The sequence below is a fragment of the Ranitomeya variabilis genome, chromosome 6 (genome assembly GCF_051348905.1).
Source record: "Ranitomeya variabilis isolate aRanVar5 chromosome 6, aRanVar5.hap1, whole genome shotgun sequence".
Lineage (NCBI taxonomy): Eukaryota > Metazoa > Chordata > Amphibia > Anura > Dendrobatidae > Ranitomeya > Ranitomeya variabilis.
In genome coordinates this window covers 270,298,899-270,325,965 of record NC_135237.1, presented here as the reverse complement: position 1 = coordinate 270,325,965, position 27,067 = coordinate 270,298,899, and the positions used below count along the sequence as shown (strand labels likewise).

The window sequence follows — 27,067 nt, the reverse complement described above, 5'->3', positions numbered from 1 at the left end:
GTGCTATATGCTACGTGGCTGTGCTATATACTACATGGCTGTGCTATATACTACGTGGCCATGCAATATACTACGTGGCTGTACTAGGATCATATTCCTCACCAACCGTTACACCGATGCCTCTACCTTGTGCCAGTCATTACACTGGCTACCCATCCACTCCAGAATCCAGTACAAAACTACTACCCTCATCCGCAATGCACTCCATGGCTCAGCACCACCCTACATCTCCTCTCTGGTCTCAGTCTACCACCATACCCATGTCCTCCGCTCCGCTAATGACCTCAGGTTAGCATCCTCAATAATCAGAACCTCCCACTCCAGTCTCCAAGACTTTACACGTGCTGCGCCGATTCTTTGGAATGCACTACCCAGGTTAATACGACTAATCCCCAATCCCCACAGTTTTAAGTGTGCCCTAAAAACTCATTTGTTCAGATTGGCCTACCGCCTCAATGCATTAACCTAACTATCCCTGTGTGGCCTATTCAAAAAAACCAAAAACATGATCAGGTTCCTTGCATCATGTTCTTATACACTTTATGCAGTTAATAGCCTCTGTGTCTGTACTGCTACACACTTAGGCAGTTAACTGGTTCATGCAGCTTTACATGGACACCCGAGCCTTACACTATGACTGGTCCAAATAATTAAAGCAATTGTTACCATCCACCTCTCGTGTCTCCCCTTTTCCTCATAGTTTGTAAGCTTGCGAGCAGGGCCCTCATTCTTCCTGGTATCTATTTTGAACTGTGATTTCTGTTATGCTGTAATGTCTATTGTCTGTACAAGTCCCCTCTATAATTTGTAAAGCGCTGAGGAATATGTTGGCGCTATATAAATAAAAATTATTATTATCATTATTACTATGTACTACGTGGCTGCTATTTACTATGTAGGCTGTTATATACTACGTGGCTGTGCTATATACTACGTGGCTGTGCAATATACTACGTGGCTGTGCAATATACTATGTGGCTGTGCTATTCACTACGTGGGCTGTTATATACTACGTGGTTGTGCTATATACTCCGTGGGCTGTGCTATATACTACGTGGCTGTGCTATATACTCCGTGGGCTGTGCTATATACTCTGTGGGCTGTGCTATATACTACGTGGCTGTGCTATATACTACGTGGCTGTGCAATATACTACGTGGCTGTGCTATGTACTACGTGGCTGCTATTTACTACGTGGGCTGTTATATACTACGTGGCTGTGCTATATACTACGTGGCTGTGCAATATACTACGTGGCTGTGCAATATACTACGTGGCTGTGCTATTTACTACGTGGGCTGTTATATACTACATGGCCGGCCGCGAACAATCAGCGACAGGCGCAGTCCGGACGCGAATTGGCACGGGATTTGAACCATTCTTCGCTAATTGGTCACGGCCGGCCGAATCCTCTGTATTCAATGTATTATTCTAAAATCTTCATAAATAAACTACATACATATTCTAGAATAATCGATGCGTTAGAATCGGGCTACCATCTACAGTAGTTATGGTATATGGATAGTACAAGCTCGGCAGCTGGGCCAGTATCATCATCACCAGGTGTGAGCCCATTGGTATCCCCACCCCTATGGATTGCCATGGAAGTTGATAGTTTAAAAAAGGCACTTAGGTCTGCCATGCATTTGATCCTCCTAGTCTCACTGGTAATCTAACAGTATCATTAAAAAATACAACATATTGTGCCCCAAAAAAAGCCCTTAAAAGCTATGTCAAGGAAAAACTAAAAAAGAAACATGGCTATTTAAATGGGGTGATGGGAAAAAAACATAAAAATGCAGATTGCTTAAAAAAGAACTCCCATTAAAATTGTCCTCTTAATATATTGCAGTCATCATATTATATAGCACTGTGTTGCTGGATGCAGTGACAGACAGAAGGCAGAGCAAGGGTTAATGTGGCACCCCAGAAGTCCAGTTGCCACAGTGGCATTGCCTTCCTCAGAGGGGGTGATGCCATGCCTGGAAGCAGGAGGCATCCCCTTAGCAGGTAATACAGTCAGCATGCAACACCTTTCCTGACTCCAGACCAGGGGGAGCTCTAAACTCGGTTTTGAGGGGAACTTCCTTATACGTTCTGGTCTGGACGCGGGGTTAGTTAGTGTGTGTGAGAGAGCAGACAGAGAAGGAGGAAGAGGCAACTGAGGAGAATCTGTGAGATAGGAGCTGCGACTGAGCTCACCCCAGGACTAAGCGTCGAAGATTGGACACCGGAGTCCATGGTTGTGTGGGAACTGCAGGTCCCGCAACCAAATCTGGAGGACAGGAGATTGCAGGTCTCCTGGCCCCAATGGACACCCGAAGGCACAGCAGCATATGAGAGCCGGAATTACCAAGAGGGAGTGACACCTGGAACAGGCTCAAGCTGCCTGCCATGAGGGTAGTGCTTCACTCAGTGGACAGACTGAGAGAAGGACTTGAGGAGAACTAAAAGGCACGTGCGCTGTACTCAGTCACGAAGCACACTGCACCTCACCTTCTGCCAGCTAACGGGCATGCTGCAATTCTCTCTCTGTGCTGCGCACTGCCTGTTCCCACCAAGACTAAAGCGCCGACAACAGCTGGCGTGATGCTTCTCCAACGAGGTCCTGCAGACCACGGTCCGATGACAAGGGCAGCAGAGAACAGTCCTGAACTCTGCCCTGGCTCGTAGGCTGACATGCAGCGCTTAGCTGAACAGGGCTCCCGGCTCTTTCCATATTACTGCAAAGGGCTCCAGCAGTGTTCCGGCATTGGATCTGTTGCATGTCGTTGTGGCCCGACTGCGCACCCCTCGGAGCCCCCTGCGCACGCACCTTGCCTCTGTTACCGCCGATGGGAAACTGCCCAACACTGCGTTCGCTTTTACTTATAACCACGCCCCCAGCTTCCGGGTCAAGGAACCTGTCTGGGCCTTTTTGCCTTCCCCGGGCAACATGGGACGCAGCCTCAGCAGTTCCGGACCCGGTCTGGCACAAGTACCCTCAGTCCAGTCTTCCTCATTACATATTTATAATTGCTCATTTTGCCGTTTTATGCAGCTAAATCTCTTTTCCATTAGGTCTATGACTTCATATGATTGAAACTGACTGAGTCCTTCTATGCTCTATGTAGTAACAGGAGGTCAATTTTCTCTGTATGAGTCATGTCACTGCAAAAGTCAATGGCAGGGGGAGTGGAACAGCAGGGTCAGGAGATGAAGAGGGGAATGATAAATGCTGGGACACAAGACTTCCTGATTCTATAGAGAAGAGAAAAGAGAACAATTAGCTGGGTGGGTAGAGAGACAAAATGAGCAATTATAAGTACACAGTGCTATATAATATGATGACTGCAAAATATTAAGAGGATAAAACTATGATGGGAGTGTGTTACGCTGCTGCAATGCAGGTAATTCCAAGCACCACTAGGTGGCAATAGACTGGAGGGAGGACTGCACACAGCTGGACCAGACCTGCAATAGTCAAAACAAGCAAAGTCGATATAAGACTGTAGCGCAGTACAAAAGTCAATAACAAGCCAAATGGGTTAGTACCAGTCATGAGCGGATATGCCAGAGACAAGAGACAAAACAACAGTTTAGGGTCCAAGCCAAGTCAAAACCAATGAGTCAATACACAAAACGGAAACTATTATTTCTTATATTTAGGGACCCTATAGCGACAGGGTCTGTTCCACAGGACTGGCGCATAGCAAATGTGGTACCAATATTCAAAAAGGGTTCTAAAAGTGAACATGGAAATTTTAGGCCAGTAAGTCTAACCTCTATTGTTGGAAAATATTTGAAGGGTTTCTGAGGGATGTTATTCTGGATTATCTCAATGAGAATAACTGTTTAACTCCATATCAGCATGGTTTTATGAGGAATCGCTCCTGTCAAACCAATCTAACCAGCTTTTATGAAGAGGTAAGCTATAGACTGGACCAAGGTGAGTCATTGGACGTGGTATATCTTGATTTTTCCAAAGCGTTTGATACCGTGCCACACAAGAGGTTGGTACACAAAATGAGAATGCTGGGTCGGGGGGAAAATGTGTGTAAATGGGTAAGTAACTGGCTTAGTGATAGAAACCACAGGTTGGTTATAAATGGTGAATTCTCTAACTGGGTTGCTGTGAGCAGTGAGGTACTGCAGGGGTCGGTGTTGGGACCTATTCTCTTCAACATATTTATTAACGATCTGGTAGAAGGTTTACACTGTAAAATATCAATATCTGCATATGATACAAAACTATGTAAAGCAATCAATACAAGAGAAGATAGTATTCTGCTACATATGTATCTGGATAAGTTGGAAACTTGGGCCGAAAGGTGGCAGATGCTGTTTAACAATGATAAATGTAAGGTTATACACATGGGAAGAAGGAAACAATATCACCATTACACACTGAATGGGAAACCACTGGGTAAATCTGACATGGAGAAGGACTTGGGGAGTTAATGATAAACTTACCTGGAGCAGCCAGCGCCAGGCAGTGGCTGCCAAGGCAAACAGGATCATGGGGTGCATTAAAGGAGGTCTGGATACACATGATGAGAGCATTATACTGCCTCTGTGCAAATCTCTGTTTAGACCGCACATGGAGTACTGTACTGTGTACAGTTTTGGGCACCGGTGTTCAGGAAGGATATAATGGAACTAGAGCAAATACAAAGGAGGGCAACAACATTAATAAAGGGGATGGGGGAACTACAATACCCAGAGAGATTAGCAAAATTAGGATTATTTAGTCTAGAAAAAAGACGACTGAGGGGCGATCTAATAACCATGTATAAGTATACAAGTGGAAAATACAAATATCTCTCCGAGGATCTGTTTATACCAAGGAAGGTGACGGGCATTCTCTGTGTCTGGAGGAGACACGGTTTTTCCACCAACATACAAGAAGATTCTTTACTGTTAGGGGAGTGAGAATCTGGAATTCCTTGCTTTAGGAGGTGGTGATGGCGACCTCAGTCGAGGGGTTCAAGAGAGGCATGTCTTCCTGGAGCGTAGCAATATTGTATCTTACAGTGATTAGGAACTTTAGAAGGACGTACATCTGGGGATTTATTCTGACGGAATATAGGCTGAACTGGATGGACAAATGTATTTTTTCAGCCTTGCTAACTGTTTTGTTTAAGGTTATGTGCACTAATAATCCTTCATCCTATAGTGACCCAGGCTGTAACTACTGTACTCCTTATAGTTACACAATTGATTAAAAAATATAATCTGTTGTATGTTTAGAAATCTGCAATGGAATCAGCTTCTGTCAGTGCCAATTCCAATCTAGTACCAGATTCTGCTGCACAATTGTTTCTTTTTTTGACCTTAGAATTGCAAATCCACTGCAAAATCTCTGTACGTCTAAGGATAATGAGTTGACTCTGTTGATCCCAACTACACAGCAAAGCTAACAGATGAGCTGCAGAAACATATGATATGTAAATTACTTTTAAAGTTTATACTATAAAGCATAATGAACTACTCTAATTTACTTGAGTATACATTTACATTTTATGGGGAGAAATCATGCGATTTCCTCATAAGGAGACATTTTGGAACTGCACTTTCAAGTAGCATTTCAAACTTAGATGTCATGTGTATGAACATGAGGAATAATACTAGTTATTGTCATTTTTTGTGCCCTGCAATGTCACCAGGTTTTGCATCTCCAAGGCTCTCTCTCTTAATTTGCAATTGACTCGGAGCTGGTGGGAGGACACTAGTTACTATGATGTCTCTGCGACACAACAGAGCACACAGAGATCTTCCTGCTCATCATTATTTAGTTACGGTAATACTAGAGCAGCAGAAGTATGGAGGTGATTATGCAGCACTAGAGATCACTGGAGAAGTGGTTAATGATTTGAGGAAAAGTTTAGCACAATCTTTCTGTGTCTCCTTCTATCTGTTTACTCACTCTGTTCCTCATTTCTCATTCCGCATCCATTCTCCATAGATTGTAATAGACTGTTTAACATGGCAAACCACTGTGCTGGCAGTCCATCTAGTTCAAGTTGAGCTGTTTCTTTTTCAGCCTGTCTGATAAGTTCAGGAGGCAGTGGGAAGAGGTAGACGTGGCTGATCAGTGGGTGGAGAAAGGAGCACATTTCTCTGATAATATATATTTTAAAGTTTCATTATATTTACCTATATAATTAAAGTTTGTTGAAAGTACAATTCCCTTTTAACTAGTTGACCATCCAAATAATTGTAACTGGTTGCATAGAAATCAGTAATCAAATCACTTAAATTACCTCTAGTATATCTGCTATTAAAACCAGTGTTTGATAAAAATCTTGCTCCTTTGTTTTGTCTTGTAAACCCATATCTTGATTTTTCAGTTTGTTTAGATTCTTCATTATAATGATCTTCTGTAAGAAAACAAAAATAGTTACATTTTGCAGATATGAGTTGAGTTCAACATATGTATTCTCAGTGATATGCTAATCCAGGTAGAGCTTTGTTTAGTCTGTCCCTTTTGATAGGGGAACTAGCTATGTACACTGTGTGCACAATTATTAGGCAAGTATTTTGATCATTGATCATTGTATAAACTTGAAATCTTATTGGATGAAGCAGATCAGATAATGTGTATTTGGGGGAAAGGGTGGCCTAAGAATATTAACACTTTTTATCAAAGTGTGCAAAAGGGACGAGAAAAGAGATTTAATTGGCTCTGGAAAGTAAAAAATTAATGTGATGCTAGTCACTACTCACGGACAGGCCATGAGGCAGAAGAGTCAGATGTTCCAGGGTCAATACCGAGAAAGTACATAGATAACCAAGGGAAAAGACAAAGGCGTAAATCAGGTCACAGTCCAGGGTCAATAACAAGATATAGCAGAGCAAAAGCAGGATAAGAAAAAGGGGTAGACAGCTCAGTTAAGCACCCATGCGATTACCAGAACACTGAAGACATGCAGAAACTCCCTCACGCCCAGTTACAGATTGGACAGCAGAGCTGTCAATCAAGGCACCAACAGCCCAGCAAGCACATCACAGAATAGGGCAACCAAGCTGTCAATCAAGACAGACAGCTCAGAAAGACAGTTTCCATAGAACAGCATAGCAATCATTCTCTGAGCGGAGGAATCGTGACAATTAACTTCCAAAGATTTGAGAAAAATCAAATGTGAAGCGACCGGGAACTGTCATCTTTCAGTCCTGTCCAGAACAATAACCTCCTTGGAGTTCCCAGAAGTACAAGGTGTTCAGTGTTCATAGTCATGGCTGAGGTTAGGAGGGCTAAAACTCAACCACAACTGAATAAGACACTTAAATTGAAACATCAAGACTGGGCCAAGAAATATCTGAAGATATATTTCTCACAATTATTAAGGACTGATGAGATGAGAGTGACTATTGACAGACCAGATGGATGGGCCCGTGGCTGGATCAATGAAGGGCACAGACCTCCACTCAGACACCAGCAAGGTGGAATTAATAAAGATGAGCTAATGGAATTATTTTGATTTGATTTTGATTTGAAGAAGGGCTTAAAATCAACTCCCAAATCTTGTGCAGGTTTTTAGAAGACACTTTGTTCAAGTGTCTTCTAAAAAGGAAACAGTCTTCATCTTTCAAAGAAAACCATGATTCCTATGCAACACAATGCTCCTTTACATTCATCACAGTACTTCACTGCTTGGCTAGCCAGTAGAGGCCTTAAAGATGAAAGACATGGCCCGCTTCCTCACCTAACCGAAAACTATTAAGAACTTGTTGGCCCTTCTTAAACGGGAGATTTATGGGGAAGGAAAACAGTACTCCTCTCTGAACCATGTCTGGGAGGCTGTGGTTGGTACTGCCCAAACAGATGATCGTCAACTTTTTAAAGGGAACCTGTCACCTGAATTTGGCGGGACCGGTTTTCGGTCCGATGGGCGGTGTTTCGGGTGTTTGATTCACCCTTTCCTTTCCCGCTGGCTGCATGGTGGCCGCAATATTGGCTTGAAGTTCATTCTCTGTCCTTCGTAGTGCACGCCTGCGCAAGGCAATCTTGCCTTGCGCACGCGCAGTATGCTTTGTCCAAATGCGGGCAAAGCCGAAAAGCATTAGTGCGCATGCGCCGGCGCACTATGTCCCGGAACACAGCGAAATACTTCCGGGACATAGTGCGCCGGCGCCATCAGACCAAAAACCGGTCCCGCCAAATTCAGGTGACAGGTTCCCTTTAAGAAACTGATAGACTCAATGGATGCAGGTTTATGACTGATATTGAAAGGAAGGATGGCAATATTGGTCATATCTATATTGGTGATATTTCTCAGTTTAACAGATTAAAATAAACAATTGAGATAGGAAAATGTATGTTTTTCATTTAGTTGCATAATATTTCTGCACACAGATATTCTCTTACAAAAGGCCAAACTTTTACTTTCTAACGTATTCAGATTTCAGCTTTATTAACCTTTTGGATTGACCGACAGATGTTATATAATTTAATTAATCCTTAAAAATACAAATTGCCTAATAATTGTGCATACTGTGTATGTCAGAGATTAATCCTGTACTGTGGCATGGTTTCCATTTACAACAGAGCATCATCCCTTAACCCCTTCATGACCTTGCCGTTTTTTGCAATTCTGACCAGTGTCCCTTTATGAGGTAATAACTCAGGAACGCTTCAACGGATCCTAGCGATTCTGAGATTGTTTTTTCGTGACATATTGGGCTTCATGATAGTGGTAAATTTAGGTCGATAATTTCTTAGTTTATTTGTGAAAAAAATGGAAATTTGGCAAAAATGTTGAAAATGTCGCAATTTTCACATTTTGAATTTTTATTCTGTTAAACCAGAGAGTTATGTGACACAAAATGGTTAATAAATAACATTTCCCACATGTCTACTTTACACCAGCACAATTTTGGAAACAAATTTTTTTTTTGCTAGGAAGTTATAAGGGTTAAAATTTGACCAGTGATTTCTCATTTTTACAACAAAATTTACAAAACCATTTTTTTTAGGGACCACCTCACATTTGAAGTCAGTTTGAGGGTTCTATATGGCTGAAAATACCCAAAAGTGACACCATTCTAAAAACTGCACCCCTCAAGGTGCTCAAAACCACATTCAAGAAGTTTATTAACCCTTCAGGTGTTTCACAGCAGCAGAAGCAACATGGAAGTAAAAAATGAACATTTAACTTTTTAGTCACAAAAATGATCTTTTAGCAACAATTTTTTATTTTCCCAAGGGTAAAAGGAGAAAATGGACCACGGACATTGTTGTCCAATTTGTCCTGAGTACGCTGATACCTCATATGTGGGGGTAAACCACTGTTTGGGCGCACGGCAGGGCTCGGAAGGGAAGGAGCGCCATTTGACTTTTTGAATGAAAAATTGGCTCCAATCTTTAGCGGACACCATGTCGCGTTTGGAGAGCCCCCGTGTGCCTAAACATTGGAGCTCCCCCACAAGTGACCCCATTTTGGAAACTAGACCCCCCAAGGAACTTATCTAGAAGCATAGTGAGCACTTTAAACCCCCAGGTGCTTCACAAATTGATCCGTAAAAATGAAAAAGTACTTTTTTTTCACAAAAAAATTATTTTAGCCTCAATTTTTTCATTTTCACATGGGCAACAGGATAAAATGGATCTTAAATTTTGTTGGGCAATTTCTCCTGAGTACACCAATACCTCACATGTGGGGGTAAACCACTGTTTGGGCACATGGTAAGGCTCGGAAGGGAAGGAGCGCCATTTGACTTTTTGAATGAAAAATTATCTCCATCGTTAGCGGACACCATGTTGCGTTTGGAAAGCCCCTGTATGCCTAAACATTGGATCTCCTCCACAAGTGACCCCATTTTGGAAACTAGACCCCCCAAGGAACTCATCTAGAGGCATAGTGAGCACTTTAAACCCCCAGGTGCTTCACAAATTGATCCGCAAAAATGAAAAAGTACTTTTTTTTCACACAAAATTTCTTTTAGCCTCAATTCTTTCATTTTCACATGGGCAACAGGATAAAATGGATCCTAAAATTTGTTGGGCAATTTCTCCTGAGTATGCCGATACCTCATATGTGGGGGTAAACCACTGTTTGGGTGCACGGCAAGGCTCGGAAGGGGAGGCGTGCCATTTGACTTTTTGAATGGAAAATTAGCTCCAATCGTTAGCGGACACCATGTCGCGTTTGGAGAGCCCCTGTGTGCCTAAACATTGGAGCTCCCCTACAAGTGACCCCATTTTGGAAACTAGACCCCCCAAGGAACTTATCTAGATGCATAGTGAGCACTTATAACCCCCAGGTGCTTCACAGAAGTTTATAACGCAGAGCCGTGAAAATAAAAAAATAATTTTTCTTTCCTCAAAAATGATTTTTAGCCCAGAATTTTTTTATTTTCCCAAGGGTAATAGGAGAAATTGGACTCCAAATGTTGTTGTCCAGTTTGTCCTGAGTACGATGATACCCCATATGTAGGGGTAAACCACTGTTTGGGCGCACGGCAGGGCTCGGAAGGGAAGGCACACCATTTGGCTTTTTGAATGGAAAATTAGCTCCAATCATTAGCGGACACCATGTCGCGTTTGGAGAGCCCCTGTGTGCCTAAACATTGGAGCTCCCGCACAAGTGACCCCATTTTGGAAACTAGACCTCCCAAGGAACTAATCTAGATGTGTGGTGAGCACTTTGAACCCCCAAGTGCTTCACAGAAGTTTATAACGCAGAGCCATGAAAATAAAAAATAATTTTTCTTTTCTCAAAAATGATTTTTTTAGCCCACAATTTTTTATTTTCCCAAGGGTAACAGGAGAAATTGGACCCCGAAAGTTGTTGTCCAGTTTTTCCTGAGTACGCTGATACCCCATATGTGGGGGTAAACCACTGTTTTGGCACACGTCGGGGTTCGGAAGGGAAGTAGTGACGTTTTGAAATGCAGACTTTGATGGAATGCTCTGCGGGCGTCAGGTTGCGTTTGCAGAGCCCCTGATGTGCCTAAACAGTAGGAACTCCCCACAATTGACTCCATTTTGGAAACTAGACCCCCGAAGGAACTTATCTAGATGTGTGGTGAGCACTTTCAACCCCCAAGTGCTTCACAGAAGTTTATAACGCAGAGCCGTGAAAATAAAAAATAATTGTTCTTTCCTCAAAAATTATGTTTTAGCAAGTAATTTTTTATTTTTGCAAGGGTAACAGGAGAAATTGGACCCCAACAGTTGTTGCCCAGTTTGTCCTGAGTACGCTGGTACCCCAAATGTGGGGGTAAACCACTGTTTGGGCGCACGTCGGGGCTTGGAAGGGCGGGAGCACCATTTGACTTTTTGAACGCAAGATTGGCTGGAATCAATGGTGGCGCCATGTTGCGTTTGGAGACCCCTGATGTGCCTAAACAGTGGAAACCCCTTAATTCTAACTTCAACACTAACCCCAACACACCCCTAATCCTAATCCCAACTGTAGCCATAACCCTAATCACAACCCTAACCCCAACACACCCCTAACCACAACCCTAACCGCAACACACCCGTAACCCTAATTCCAACCCTAATCCTAACCCTAATCCCAACCGTAACCCTAATCCCAACCCTAACCACAACTGTAACCCCAACACACCCCTAACCCTATCCGTAACCCTAACCACAAGCCTAATCTTAACCCTATTTCAAACCCTAGCCCTAATTCCAACCCTAACTCTAATTCCAACCCTAACCCTAAGGCTATGTGCCCACGTTGCGGATTCGTGTGAGATTTTTCCGCACGATTTTTGAAAAATCTGCAGGTAAAAGGCACTGCGTTTTACCTGCGGATTTACAGCAGATTTCCAGTGTTTTTTTGTGCGGATTTCACCTGCGGATTCCTATTGAGGAACAGGTGTAAAACGCTGCGGAATCCGCATAAAGAATTGACATGCTGCGGAAAATACAATGCAGCGTTTCTGCACGGAATTTTCCACACCATGGGCACAGCGGATTTGGTTTTCCTTAGGTGTACATGGTACTGTAAACCTGATGGAAAACTGCTTCGAATTCGCAGCGGCCAATCCGCTGCGGATCCGCGGCCAATCTGCTGCCAATCCGCTGCGGATCCGCGGCCAATCCGCTGCCAATCCTCTGCGGATCCGCGGCCAATCCGCTGCGGATCCGCTGCCAACCCGCTGCGGATCCGCGGCCGATCCGCTGCGGATCCGCGGCCGATCCGCTGCGGATCCGCGGCCGATCTGCTGCAGATCCGCGGCCGATCCGCTGCGGATCCGCTGCCGATCCGCGGCGGATCTGCTGCGGATCCGCTCTGTGTGCACATGCCATAACCCTACCCCTAACCCTAACCCTACCCGTAACCCTAACCCTACCCCTAACCCTACCCCTAGTTCTAACCCTAGTTCTAACCCTAACCCTAGTGGAAAAAGAAAAAAAAATATTTTCTTTATTTTATTATTGTCCCTACCTATGGGGGTGATAAAGGGGGGGGTTTATTTATTATTTTTTTATTTTGATCGCTGTGATAGAACCTACCACAGCGATCAAAATGTACTTGTAATGAATCTGCCGGCCGGCAGATTCGGCGGGCGCACTGAGCATGCGCCCGCCATTTTGGAAGATGGCGGCGCCCAGCGAGGAGACGGACCGACACCGGGAGCCTCAGTAAGTATAAGGGGGGGGAGATCGGGGCACGGGGGGGGCGTCGGAGCACGGGGGGGTGACATAGGAGCAGGGGGGAGCGGGCAGGAGGACGGGGGAGCGGAGCACAGGACGGAGGGGACCGGACCCCATAACGGAGCACTGGGGGGGCGATCGGTGGGGTGGGGGGGGGGTCACTTCAGGTTTTCCAGCCATGGCTGGATTGTAATATTTCACCAGTTTTTTAGGTGAAATATTACAAATCGCTCTGATTGGCAGTTTCACTTTCAACAGCCAATCAGAGCGATCGTAGCCACGGGGGGGTGAAGCCACCCCCCCTGGGCTGAAGTACCACTCCCCCTCTCCCTGCAGATCGGGTAAAATAGGAGTTAACCCCTTCACCCGATCTGCAGGGACGCGATCATTCCATGATGCCACATAGGCGTCATGGGTCGGGTAGGGGTTAACATAATGGGTCATAGTAAATCTGTCATATCTGAACTAGTTTCTCTAAAATGTAAATAATTCCTGTGCAAACATATCCTAAAAATTCTCGGCTGTGAGGAAACTGTGTTGTGAACCAAGGGCAGACATATCATTGGGGCAACCTGTGCAGCCGCACAAGGGTCCAAGAGTGAGGCGGGCCCACTTCTACCTCATTAGCATTTGGAATTGTGAATTATGATGAGCTATTGGACTGGAAAGGACCCATTTACAGTCCTCGCACAGGGACCTATGCTGTCTGCGTCCGCCACTCTAATAAACTATAGAAAGCAGCGTAGAATAGCAACTGAATGAATGGAAATAATGAAACATTCCACAGTGCACAGCCTTCTCTCCCAGATATCAAGGAGAGGCAATGGCTATGGATCTAGGTCTTCAGTTGTACAATAGATTATTTGTTAATAAAGGGGTTCACGATAATAAACTAGTAGGAAATGTATAACTTTAAAAAAAACATTAATCACCGGAAAATTCCCTGTCACGCCCAAACCAAGATGGTCCCTGCAAGTCTTTGATCATTTTTCCTGGAGTGATGAATTAACCATTGCAGAAAATCACTGGTCAGTAATTGACTGCATCAGTCCCATGCTAATATGGCATGTCATTGCTCCACAAAAGTAAAGAAAGACCAGCCAAGACCAGCTAATTCCATTTTTTTTAAAAAACTCTTGGACAACCTATTTAAATCTTCTGCCCTCTAATGATGTGATTACTCTGCTGACCCTGTCTAATATGATACTTATGGGAAAGGCCCCTTTTACAAAATATCAAATTTTTTGCTGAAACATTTCCTTTAATAATTTCCATCTAATTGAAAGATATGTTTCTAGTGAACAATCAACAAACTATGATTAGTGCCAGGAAAAAAGTACCTCTAGTCCTGCTTATATTGTAGCCAAACTGCGAGGAAAACCTTGCTCCTTTGGTTTGTCTGGTAAAATCATATATTGGCTTGTCAGTTTCTTCAGACTCTTCATACTGCTCCTCTGGAACAGCTGTGTAAAATAAATGTTAACGTTTATCAGTGTTAAATGTTTTGTAGACATTCTGGAATCCTCTCCAAATTACAGTAGATGTCTTAAACTAAAAAATAAAACTAAATTAGTGCATACTAAGGCATACTGTTGCAAGAAAAAGTAATTGTCACATCTCTATCCACATCTGCTCCAGCGACATCTGACACTGTCGCAGCTGCCATTGTATTCAACCTGGTGATGATGGAGACATCATGGCCAATATCACGGGGCGCCTTAAGCTCTGTCCAGTCAATGATACTGGCGTGGATGGCACCTGTTATTCCTGAGTCAGGCAGAATGAATGTGCGTTCTGTACAGCGGCTCCTCAGAAATAATCAGCTTCCTGCTTTGGCCATTAGGACAGTAATACACTTAACTTAAACTTTCAGAAGAATGTTGTTTGTGATTTTCCAGTTATTGCTTTTTTTATTTTTATTTTGGGGACATGCGGCGCCCCAGGGTCCTGGTCGTCACAGTGGTATTGCTTTCCTCTCGGGGAGAGTGATGCTACTTCTGGAGGCAAGGAAGGGTAACTACATCCAGGTGTCACAAACATGCAACACATTCACACTCCAGGCCACTAGGGGGAGCTTCTGCTCCTATTTATTAGGTCACTCCCTATATATATATATATATATATATATATATATATATATATACACTCACCGGCCACTTTATTAGGTACACCATGCTAGTAACGGGTTGGACCCCCTTTTGCCTTCAGAACTGCCTCAATTCTTCGTGGCATAGATTCAACAAGGTGCTGGAAGCATTCCTCAGAGATTTTGGTCCATATTGACATGATGGCATCACACAGTTGCCGCAGATTTGTCGGCTGCACATCCCAAAGATGCTCCATACAAGGCAGGATGGATCCATGCTTTCATGTTGTTTACGCCAAATTCTGACCCTACCATCCGAATGTCGCAGCAGAAATCGAGACTCATCAGACCAAGCAACGTTTTTCCAATCTTCTACTGTCCAATTTCGATGAGCTTGTACAAATTGTAGCCTCAGTTTCCTGTTCTTAGCTGAAAGGAGTGGTACCCGGTGTGGTCTTCTGCTGCTGTAGCCCATCTGCCTCAAAGTTCGACGCACTGTGCGTTCAGAGATGCTCTTAGGCCTACCTTGGTTGTAACGGGTGGCGATTTGAGTCACTGTTGCCTTTCTATCAGCTCGAACCAGTCTGCCCATTCTCCTCTGACCTCTGGCATCAACAAGGCATTTCCGCCCACAGAACTGCCGCTCACTGGATTTTTTTTCTTTTTCGGACCATTCTCTGTAAACCCTAGAGATGGTTGTGCGTGAAAATCCCAGTAGATCAGCAGTTTCTGAAATACTCAGACCAGCCCTTCTGGCACCAACAACCATGCCACGTTCAAAGGCACTCAAATCACCTTTCTTCCCCATACTGATGCTCGGTTTGAACTGCAGGAGATTGTCTTGACCATGTCTACATGCCTAAATGCACTGAGTTGCCGCCATGTGATTGGCTGATTAGAAATTAAGTGTTAACAAGAAGTTGGACAGGTGTACCTAATAAAGTGGCCAGTGAGTGTATATATATATATATAACTGGTAGTCTGTAGGGTAAGTTAGTCAGTTCCAGACAGAAGTTGGTTGCTGGCTGAGCTCAGCTCAGTGAGTTCCAGACAGTAGTCTGAGGAGGACAGAGGGTCAACAGAGCTGTGCATGCCCTCAGAGCTGCAGCTCCCAGAAAGAGACATTGAAATTGTATTGCAGTGAGTGTGAAGGAAGTCGAAGCAAAGGAGAGGATACCAGAAGGGGACCAGCCCCAAACAGGCTGCCTCCTTCTGAGGCGCAAAATCCCGATAGCCGGAACACCGAGGGAGTAAGGACCTCTACGCCTTATTTCAGAGACCGGTAGGACAGCTAATTGCAGGTTACCTGTCCGCACCTACACCCAGGAGGCACGGTGACACCTACAGAGCCGGGTTATGTAAGAAACCCTATAAACAGGCTCAAGTCACCAGTCATACGGGTTTTGTCCTATCCTATATGGGAGACAGAGAGAACGAAACACCACATCTGTGAGACCCTTATGTGAAGCCATAGGCAGTAAGGGACTACACCACTGCAGCGCAAGGGAAGGCTACTGATTTCCACCTGGACAAGGGGACTCTGGACTTGCCTCCAAACCAACTGGAGTCTGCCTGACCTGTGGTCTGGTGCTCTGGACTGTGGATGCTGAAGTCTTCAGTAAAGGTAAAGAGACTGCAACCTTGTGTCCTCGTTCTTCATTGCGCCATTCACCATCCACCATCTACACACCGAGAAGCCCTGGGGACATACTTCACCTGTGGGAAGGTATACCATCTAGCTGCCATAACATCACCTCAGCGGACCCCTTAAAGCAGCGTTGGTCACCCTGACCGAATACCACAGGTGGCGTCATGAACACAAACTATATCCCTTTAAAGACTTTTCACTTTTATACAGACATCCCAGGGCCACAGACCAGGTCAGCCACCGTGACATCCCCCTGTGAACTGCAGGACCTGGTACCGAGAACCCCACGGCCCCTAGGGGCGCTCCAGATACACCTATTATTATCTTGATCCTGACCCCAGCAAACCTGACTTTGCTGTCACTGACCACCTGGTATATGACCTCAGTTGTCACCTTGACTACATTTTTATTGATAATGATCAAGCTTCATTTGACAATCATTGTCTTAAGCTCGCTTCTACAGCCAGCATCTACTCTATATGCAACCCAGGAAGCCCATAGTAAGTTCAGATTCCTGTATAGGATTTAAAAGGTGAAGGTCAGTGTTCTTCTAAGACCTGCTAGACAAAGTGGTAAGCACTTGCCTAAACACAGACATAGGCAGAGACCTGTCAATCCATGTCAGCCAGCAGGGACCAGCCTTTCCAACTAGTGTACAGCGTGGTCTTGGTCCCTGGTGGCTATTAAAGTATGTTATTCTCTGAAACACCACAGCATTTCAGAGTCAAAACATACTTGGCTGAGATCATAATGCCAGTGCCTGATACATGCTGAACATGGATTGGGCATATATCAGCTGACAGGTTTACTTTAAGAGGATAACTTTACTATATGGATAGCTAGCAGGCTGTGGTTGGCCAAATCAAGGCTAGGCTGAAATGGGCCAGAATCTTGCAGGACAGCTCTACGTGATGCTCCAGGATTCACCACAACTGACTAATTCTTTGAGGCCCTTGGTATCTTCTATGATGACTCTGACTATGTAGCAGTAGCAGAAAGTAAATTAGCAGCTCTACACCAAGGAGATGTACTGCTGAAGAGTTCTGTACCAAAATTTGCATTGGTCCATGGACTTTCAGTGGAATGACTTGGCCCTTTAAAATCAGTTCCATGCTGGACCTTCTGACTACATCAAAGAATTTGTAGTATAGTTTCCTCCTCTAAACTCTCTAGAATCAACCTTGATTTTAGCAGTCCTTCTGGATAAGCAGCTGTGATTGAAGTGTAGGACTGTGCCTGCATCTCTACCTAAGACTTGTGTACCCACTAATACTGAAATACGCACGCAGACTGAAATTTTTATATGGACAATATCCCCTACAACACTTTGTGCTTAATTTTTACTGCCAGTTTGGGCTAACAGACGACCTTTAAAGGGGATGCCCAGTCTAGAATATCAGGTCTGCAGACACTGCTTGTGAAAATGCAAAAAAGAACATTCCTGTGGGAAAAATGTGATTTTTTTTATTTTTACGGTTCCTCGTTATAAATTCTGTGAAGTTTCATGGTGCTCACCACACATCTACGTAGATACATTCTTTTAGGGGGTCTAGTTTCCAAAATGGGATAACTTGTGAGGGCTTCCACTGTTAACCCATTTCTGGCATTGGATATACTATTCCGTCCATGTGACCTGGGACTTAATTCCCATGGACGGAATAATACGTCCAATGCGATCATCGGCGCTCTGTCTTTGGATTGGAGACCCCATGGAATGACAAGGGGTCCTGATCGCTCCCATGGTAACCTGATGTTGTCATGACGACATCTGGGTTACCAGAGCTGAGAGACTTCCTGTAATGCGCAGTGCATGTCAGGAAGTCTCTGAAGTCAGTGTGCACAGAGTGCAGCGCTGACAGCTTATATGGCATGCAGACGTGCATGCCATATAAGTGATCAGCCTGCACAAAATGAGGGTCCCATAGTGGGACACAGGGTAAAAGTAAGAATTAATAAAAAAAAAACATTTTTAATAATTGTCAAAATATTTTTTAAAAATAATAAAAAAATAATAAAAAAAATCAATATTTATTCCATCAATAAATAAATATTTAAATAAAAAAGAATCTAAACAATAAAAGTACACATATTTAGTATCTCCACATCCGTAACGACCCGACCTATAAAACTGTCCCAATATTTAACCCCTTTAGTGAACACCCTTTAAAAAAAAAACAAGGCAAAAAAACAATGCTTTATCATCATACCGCCAAACAAAAAGTGGAATAACACGCGATCAAAAAGATGGATACAAATAAACATTGTACCACTGAAAACGTCATATTGTCCCGCAAAAACAAGCTGCCATATAGCTCCATCACCGGAAAAATATAAATCTTATAGCTCTCAGAGTAAAGCAATGCAAAAATAATTATTTTTTATATAGAATAGTTTTTATTGTATTCTAGATGGACGCCCGATGCTATTGCATCAGGAGGGCGGTAATGTCTCGATGGGGGCAGGCTTTGCAGGGTTGAGAATCTCTCCCCCCATGTGCTCACCCACCTATTCACTCTCTCTTTCCCCATGTGCTAACTTCTCCCGTATGAGCTCTCTTCTTTGACCTGTCTACCCCATGTGCTATCCCCCCTTTAAAGGGGTTTTCCCATGAATGAAATTTTAAAAATTGTCTGTGTCTGACTGTGTACAGAACATACCACATCTCCTGGGCAGGGGAGGAAGCAAAAGAAAATACTGACATTACAGCAGGAGATCGCAGAGGATACATTTTGTAAGAAAAAATATTGCTTAAAAAATATGAAATATTTTACCTGACAAAAGAAATCCTCTGTGATCCCCTGCTGTAAAGTCAGTATTGTCTTTTGCTTCCTCCCCTGCCCAGAAGATGTGGTATGCTCCGTACAAGGTCAGACACAGACTGTTTTTAAAATGAACTTTCGTTCCCGGGAAAACCCCTTTAATGTGACCGGCTTCCTCTGCCTGTAGACACGTCGCGCATCTGCCGCCGGGATCAGCCGAATGATTCACTGAGCCTGCACTGAATTCGCGCAGGTGCAGTAAATCAGACCACCGCCATCTTTGTGCAGACAGATAGCAGAGGTCACATTAAAACTGCGCATGCACTCCTCCTGTACAAAGATCATTGACAAAGGTCAGTGAATCATTCAGCTGATCCCGGCAAAGGCATGTTCCACTGGTGGTACTGCTCCAGAGGCTGCGTACGGCGTATACAGTGTGTGGTGCGTATGGCGTATACAGTGTGTGTGTATTTGTGGTGCGTACAGCATATACAGTGTGTGTGGTGCGTACGACATATACAGTGTATGTGTGTGTGTGGTGCAACGGTGTTCCGCTGGTGGTACTGCGCAAGAGGCTGGTATCACCAGAATTTTCCATATTGAAACACCCATCACTTGGGTGTCCCAATATGGAGGTCGGTGAACTTCCGCCACTTGGAATTCTGGGATCCGGACACATCTGGATGGAACAGGATGTGAAGACATTACAAGGTAAGTATATATTAAGAAAAGTGACAAAACATAAAAAAATTATATAAATGAGGTATTGATGTCATCGTACTGATCCGAAGAATAAAACTGCTTTATCAATTTTACCACACGCGGAGCGGTATAAACGCCCCCTCCCAAAAAGAAATTCAAGAATTGCTGGTTTTTGCTCATTCTGCTTCACAAAAATCGGAATAAAAAGCAGTCAAAAAATGTCATGTGCCCAAAAATGGTACCAATAAAAACGTCAACTCATCCCGAAAAAAACAAGACCTCACATGACTCTGTGGGCCAAAATCTGTAAAAACTATAGCTCTCAAAATGTGGTGATGCAAAAACTATTTTTTGCAATAAAAAGCATCTTTTAGTGCGTGACGGCTGCCAAACATAAAACCCCACTATAAATAGTAAATCAAACACCCCTTTATCACCCCTTTAGTTAGGAAAAAATAATGCAATAAAAAAAGTATTTATTTCCATTTTCTCACTAGGATTAGGGCTAAAGTTAGGGTTAGAGTTGGGACTAAAGTTAGGGTAAGAATTGGGGCTAGAGTTGGGGTTAGGGTTTGGATTACGTTTACAGTTGAGATTAGGGTTAGGGTTGGGATTAGGGTTAGGGGTGTGTCAGGGTTAGGGGTGTGGTTAGTGTTATGGTTAGGGTTGGGAATAGAGTTAGGGGTGTGTTAGGTTTAGGGGTGTGGTTAGGGTTGGGATTAGGGTTAGGGGTGTGTTCGGGTTAGGGATTTGATTAGGGTTACGTTTAGGGTTGGGATTAGGGCTAGGGGTGTGTTGGGGTTAGGACTGGAGTTAGAATTGGGGGGGTTCCACTGTTTAGGCACATCAAGGGCTCTCCAAATGCGACATGGCGTCCGATCTCAAGTCCAGCCAATTCTGCGTTGAAAAAGAAAACTTCCCTTCCAAGCTCTGCAGTGCGCCCAAACAGTGGTTTACCTCCACATATGGGGTATCGGTATATTCAGGACAAATTGCACAACTGTTATGGTCCAATTTCTCCTATTACCCTTGTGAAAATAAAAATTTGGGAGATAAAAAATATTTTTTGTGGGAAAAAAATATTTTTTATTTTCACGGCTCTGCGTTATAAACATTAGTGAAACACTTAAGAAAATGGGGTTAAGAAAATGTTAAGAAACATTAGTTCCTGTATAATGACTTGTATATAAGGAAAGATTACAAAAATAATAATTTACAAAAGCCAAAATTAAAATTTGTATTAAAACTTTGGAAATTTCAGTGTAATTTATGAAGTAAGCAAGAACTGCCAAAAATGTGATGGAAAAGGAACTCAGATACACCCTGTATTAGAAATAAAGGAGGGCCTCATGCACATTTTGTTCAATTGTTATGTAAGGGTACTCCTAGACTCATACAGGCTATGCACTAAGTGGAAAGCCTGCCAAAAATTACAATCAGGATCATTCATACACCCTTGAAGGCAACAACTGTAGTGCTTCATTCAAATATTATGAACAAAGTGTAGTTATGGTACTCCTTCACTCATAAAAGCTCAGCACACAGTGCAAAGCCTGCCAAACATTACAAGCAGAATCATCCATACAACCTTGAAGGCATCAAATATAGTACCTCATTCAAATATTAAGAAAGTCTAGTTGTGGTACTCCTACAATCATAAAAGCTCTGCACACAGTTCAAATGCTGCCAAAAATTACAAGCAGGGTCATCCATACAACCTTGAAGGCACCAACTGGAGGGCATCATTCAAATATTAAGAAAGTGTAATTGTAAAGAAATTTACATATGAAGGTGAAGTGCTTCTAATCAGTGCAAGAGTAGGAGAAATCAGACACGGAGGTCTTCTAGCTCCTCTCTGTTGCAGTGAACCCGTGACATATAATTTATGAATAACACAGGGATCATTGCAAAAATGGTAATAGGAGGCAAGTAAAGTGCTCCTATTACAACCTAGGGGGTATATCCTTCTGGTTGGTTCCATACTAAGGTCTAAAGATAAACCCCAATATCAGAATTATATAAAAAAAATATTATTCCAAAAATACTTTTAAGCAAAATACTTTCTTCAATGCCAAACATTTCATTTATTACAGAAGTGTGTATGTGTAAGTGTCTTATGTCCTAGTCGCGATATAGATGTGGGAAGTATTTAACAGATGAAAACATTTTACCTTTGGCTCTCCAGTTGTTACTCAGATCTCCTCTAGCAGTTTGATAATTTGTTGGATGTTTTGCTTCATCAGATAGTTTCTCGTCAGCATTATGCTGATCCCCTGAAATACCAATAGTACTAGTAAATATTCATGGAATATATAAAAAAGAAGCAAAAGTGGTAATGTTATTATTATTATTTATAATAATAAATAATTAATTCCATGGTGCTGTACATGAGAAAGGGGTTACGTACAGAGTAATGTAGGGAAGGGATAGAAGATTGGAAGCAAGGAAGGGTATTACTAGATTGTGGTATACATTTGTGCTCAAAAGTTTACATACCCTGGCAGAATTTTTGCTTTCTTGGACTTTTTTTCAGAGAATATGAATGATAACACGAAAACTTTTTCTCCACTCATGGTTAGTGGTTGGGTGAAGCCATTTATTGTCAAACTACCATGTTGTCTCTTTTTAATTTTTTAAATCATAATGACAACCCAAAACATCCAAATGACCCTGATCAAAAGTTTACATACCCTGGTGATTTTGGCCTGACAACATGCACAGAAGTTAACACAAATGGGTTTGACTGGCCAGTAGTGATGAGCGAGTATACTCGTTGCTCGGCTTTTCCCGAGCACGCTCGGGTGATCTCCGAGTATTTGTGGCTGCTCGGAGATTTAGTTTTTGTTGATGCAGCTGCATGATTTATGGCTGCTAGCCAGCCTGAGTACATCTGGGGGTTGCCTGATTGCTAGGGAATCCCTACATGTAATCAAGCTGTCTAACAGTTGCAAATCATGCAGCTGCGGCAAGGAAAACTAAATCTCCGAGCAGTCACAAATACTCGGAGATCACCCGGGCATGCTTGGGAGAACTCGAGCAACGAGTATACTCGTTCATCACTACTGGCTACCAAAGGTAACATCCTTACCTGTGACCTGTTTGCTTGTAATTAGTGTGTGTGCATTAACGCTGAGTGAGTTTCTGTGATCCAGGCTGACTCTTGCATCTTTCATCCAGCCACTGACACTTCTGGATTATGAGTTATGGGGAAAGCAAAAGAATTGTCAACGGATCTAAGGGAAAAAGTAGCTGAACTGTATAAAAGAGGAAAGGGATTCAAAAAATATCCAAGGAATTGATAATGCCAGTCAGCATTAGTGTTGAGCATTCCGATACCGCAAGTATCGGGTATCGGCCGATATTTGCTGTATCGGAATTCCGATACCGAGATCCGATACTTTTGTGGTATCGGGTATCGGTATCGAAACAACATTAATGTGTAAAATAAAGAATTAAAATAAAAAATATTGCTATACTCACCTCTCCGACGCAGCCTGCACCTTACCGAGGGAACCGGCAGCGTTGTTTGCTTAAAATTCGCGCTTTAACTTCCTTACTTGAAGTCCCGGCTTGTGATTGGTCGCGCGCCGCCCATGTGACCGCGACGCGACCAATCACAGCAAGCCGTGACGTAATTTTAGGTCCTTCAGGATTTTAAAATTACGTTCCGGCGTTGTGATTGGTTGCGTCGCGGTCACATGGGCGACGCGACCAATCACAAGCCGTGACGTCACGGGAGGCAGGACACGCGCGCATTTTAAAATGCGCGCGTCTCCTGCCTCCCGTGACGTCACGGCTTGTGATTGGTCGCGTCGCCCATGTGACCGCGACGCAACCAATCACAACGCCGGAACGTAATTTTAAAATCCTGAAGGACCTAAAATTACGTCACGGCTTGCTGTGATTGGTCGCGTCGCGGTCACATGGGCGGCGCGCGACCAATCACAAGCCGGGACTTCAAGTAAGGAAGTTAAAGCGCGAATTTTAAGCAAAGAACGCTGCCGGTTCCCTCGCTGAAGTCCAGGCTGCGTCGGAGAGGTGAGTATAGCAATATTTTTTATTTTAATTCTTTATTTTACACATTAATATGGTTCCCAGGGCCTGAAGGAGAGTTTCCTCTCCTTCAGACCCTGGGAACCATCAGGAATACCGTCCGATACATGAGTCCCATTGACTTGTATTGGTATCGGTATCGGATTAGATCCGATACTTTGCCGGTATCGGCCGATACTTTCCGATACCGATACTTTCAAGTATCGGACGGTATCGCTCAACACTAGTCAGCATCATTCAAACTGTAATTAACAAATGGAATGTCAGGGGTTCTGTAAAAACAAAACCATGGTCAGATAAACCAAAAATTTTTGGGGATGCAAACAAAAAAAAAACAAATAACATCAGCTGAAATACTGGACTCTCTGAAAACTAGTGGTTTGGCTGTTTCAAGATGCACGATAAGGAGGTACTTGCATGGTCGAGTTGCCAAAAGAAAGCCATCACTGTACAAATGCCACAAAGTATCTTGCCTACAATATGCAAAACAACACAGAGACAAGCCTCAAAACGTCTGGAACAAGGTAACTTGGAGTTATGAAAATAAAATTTAACTTTTTGGCAATAAATATAAATGTTATATTTGGAGAGAGGTCAAAAAGGCCTATGATGAAAGGAGCACTATTCCTACTGTAAAGTATGGAGGTGGATCACTGATGTTTTGGGGATATGTGAGCTACAAAGGCACAGGAAACTTGGTCAAAGTTGAAGGAAAGATTAATGCAGCACGTTATCAGCAAATACTACTGCCCATGGGAGGAACTTGTACGTTCCAACATGACAACAATCCAAAACACAAGGCCAAGTCGACCTGTCATTGGCTACAGCAGAACAAAGTCAAGGTTCTGGAGTGGCTATTTAAGTCTCCTGACCTCAATATCATTGAGCCACTGTGGGAAGATCTCAAGCTCGCAGTTCATGCTAAACAGCCCAGGAATTTACAGGAACTGGTGGCTTTTTGCCAAGAAGAGTGGGTGGGTAGCTTTACTATCTGAGAAAATAAAGAACCTCATCCACAACTGCTACAATAGACTGTCATTGATGTTAGAGGAGGCAATACACGGTATTAAGAAATGGGGCTATGTAAACATTTGGTCAAGGTCATTTGGATGTTTTGGGTTGTCATTATGATATAAAAAGAGAAAACACAGTAGTTTGAAAAAAATGACTTCACCCAACCACTAACATGAGTGGATAAAAATCTTTGGTGTTATCATTCATATTCTCAGAAAAAGGCCAAGAAAGCAAAAATTCTGCCAGGGTATGTAAGTACACAATCTCTTTGTAGCCCTTAACTTGTGTTTATGCTTTGCTTGCAATAGGTGGAACAATGTACAGTGGGTACGGAAAGTATTCAGACCCCTTTAAATTTTTAACTCTTTGTTTCATTGCAGCCATTTGGTAAATTTAAAAAAGCTCATTTTTTTATCATTAATGTACACTCTGCACCCCATCTTGACTGAAAAAAAAACAGAAATGTAGAAATTTTTGCAAATTTAATAAAGAAAAACTGAAATATCGCATGGTCATAAATATTCAGACTCTTTGCTCAGACACTCATATTTAAGTCACATGCTGTCCATTTCTTTGTGATCCTCCTTGAGATGGTTCTACTCCTTCATTGGAGGCGAGCTGTGTGTAATTAAACTGATAGGACTTGATTTGGAAAGGCACACACCTGTCTATATAAGACCTCACAGCTCACAGTGCATGTCAGACCAAATGAGAATCATAAGGTCAAAGGAACTGGCCAAGGAGATCAGAGACAGAATTGTGGCAAGACACAGAGCTGGCCAAGGTTACAACATAATTTCTGCAGTACTCAAGGTTCTTAAGAGCACAGTTGCCTCCATAATCCTTAAATGGAAGAAGTTTGGGACCACCAGAAGTCTTCCTAGACCTGGCCGTCAAGCCAAACTGAGCAATCGTGGGAGAAGAGCCTTGATGAGAGAGGTAAAGAAGAAATCCAAGATCACTGTGGCTGAGCTCCAGAGATGCAGTAGGGAGATGGGAGAAAGTTCCACAAAGTCAACTATCACTGCTGCCCTCCAACAGTCAGGCCTTTATGGCAGAGTGGCCCAATGGAAGTCTCTCCTCAATGCAAGACATATGAAAGCCCACATAGAGTTTGCTAAAAAACACAGGAAGGATTCCCAGACTATGAGAAATAAGATTCTCTGGTCTGATGATATGAAGATAGACCTTTTTAGTGATAATTCTAAGCGGTATGTGTGGAGAAAACCAGGCACTGCTCATCACCTGCCCTATACAATCCCAACAGTGATACATGGTGGTGGCAGTATCATACTATGGGGGTGTTTTTCAGTTGCAGGGACAGGTCAACTGGTTGTCATTGAAGGAAACATGAATGCGGCCAAGTACAGAGATATCCTGGCTGAAAACCTCTTCCAGAGTGCTCTGGACCTCATACTTGGCCGAAGGTTCACCTTCCAACAAGACAATGACCCTAAGCACACTGCTAAAATAACAAAGGAGTGGCTTCAGAACAACTCTGTGACCATTCTTGACTGGCCCAGCCAGAGCCCTGACCTAAACCCATTTGAGCATCTCTGGAGAGACCTGAAAATGGCTGACCACCAACATTCACCATCCACCCTGACGGAACTGGAGAGGATCTGCAAGGAAGAATGGCAGAGGATCCCCAAATCCAGGTGTGAATAACTTGTTGCATCGTTCCCAAGAAGACTCGTGGCTGTACTATCTCAAAAGGGTGCTTCTACTCAATACTGAGCAAAGGGTCTGAATACTTATGACCATGTGATATTTCAGTTTTTCTTTTTTAATAAATTTGCAAAAATTACTGAATTTCAGTTTTGTTTCAGTCAATATGGGGTGCAGAGTGTACATTAATGAGAAAAAAATGAACTTTTTTAAATTTACCAAATGGCTGCAATGAAACAAAGAGTTAAAAATTTAAAGGAGTATGAATATTTCCGTACCCACTGTATAATCACAGCTTTGGGTTACTTAATGATAAATCTTGTGTTAGTAGAAGTTGCTTGGCTTGGGATCATTGAAAAACATTAGTCTAGGGTATTCTTCCAAAGGCTCATTCACACAGTAGGTTTTCTAGTATGTCACTAACATATTTGATTCTCACATATAGGTATTTTTTTGCTCACCGATAGTCTTCAAAGAAATGGAGAATTTTGCTATCCTGGTTTATTTTGCCGGTCAAGACTCACCCATTCAAGTTAAAGGGGACA

General features: G+C 43.1%; 1 protein-coding gene across 8 annotated transcripts in view; it reads right to left on the bottom strand.

The window, feature by feature from the left end:
* LOC143782307 (NFX1-type zinc finger-containing protein 1-like) overlaps nucleotides 1–27,067 on the bottom strand; it is a 197,424-nt gene that overhangs the window by 110,920 nt on the left and 59,437 nt on the right. For 5 of the 8 annotated variants that reach the window (XM_077269622.1, XM_077269625.1, XM_077269624.1 and 2 more), the window contains 3 exons: nucleotides 21,959–22,060; nucleotides 13,933–14,055; nucleotides 6,243–6,359 (listed from right to left, as the gene is read on the bottom strand). In XM_077269622.1, coding sequence (XP_077125737.1) covers nucleotides 6,243–6,359; nucleotides 13,933–14,055; nucleotides 21,959–22,060 — 342 coding nt within the window. The remainder of the gene's footprint in view (nucleotides 1–6,242; nucleotides 6,360–13,932; nucleotides 14,056–21,958; nucleotides 22,061–27,067) is intronic. The other 3 variants (XM_077269626.1, XM_077269623.1, XM_077269628.1) reach the window with 3 other exon arrangements.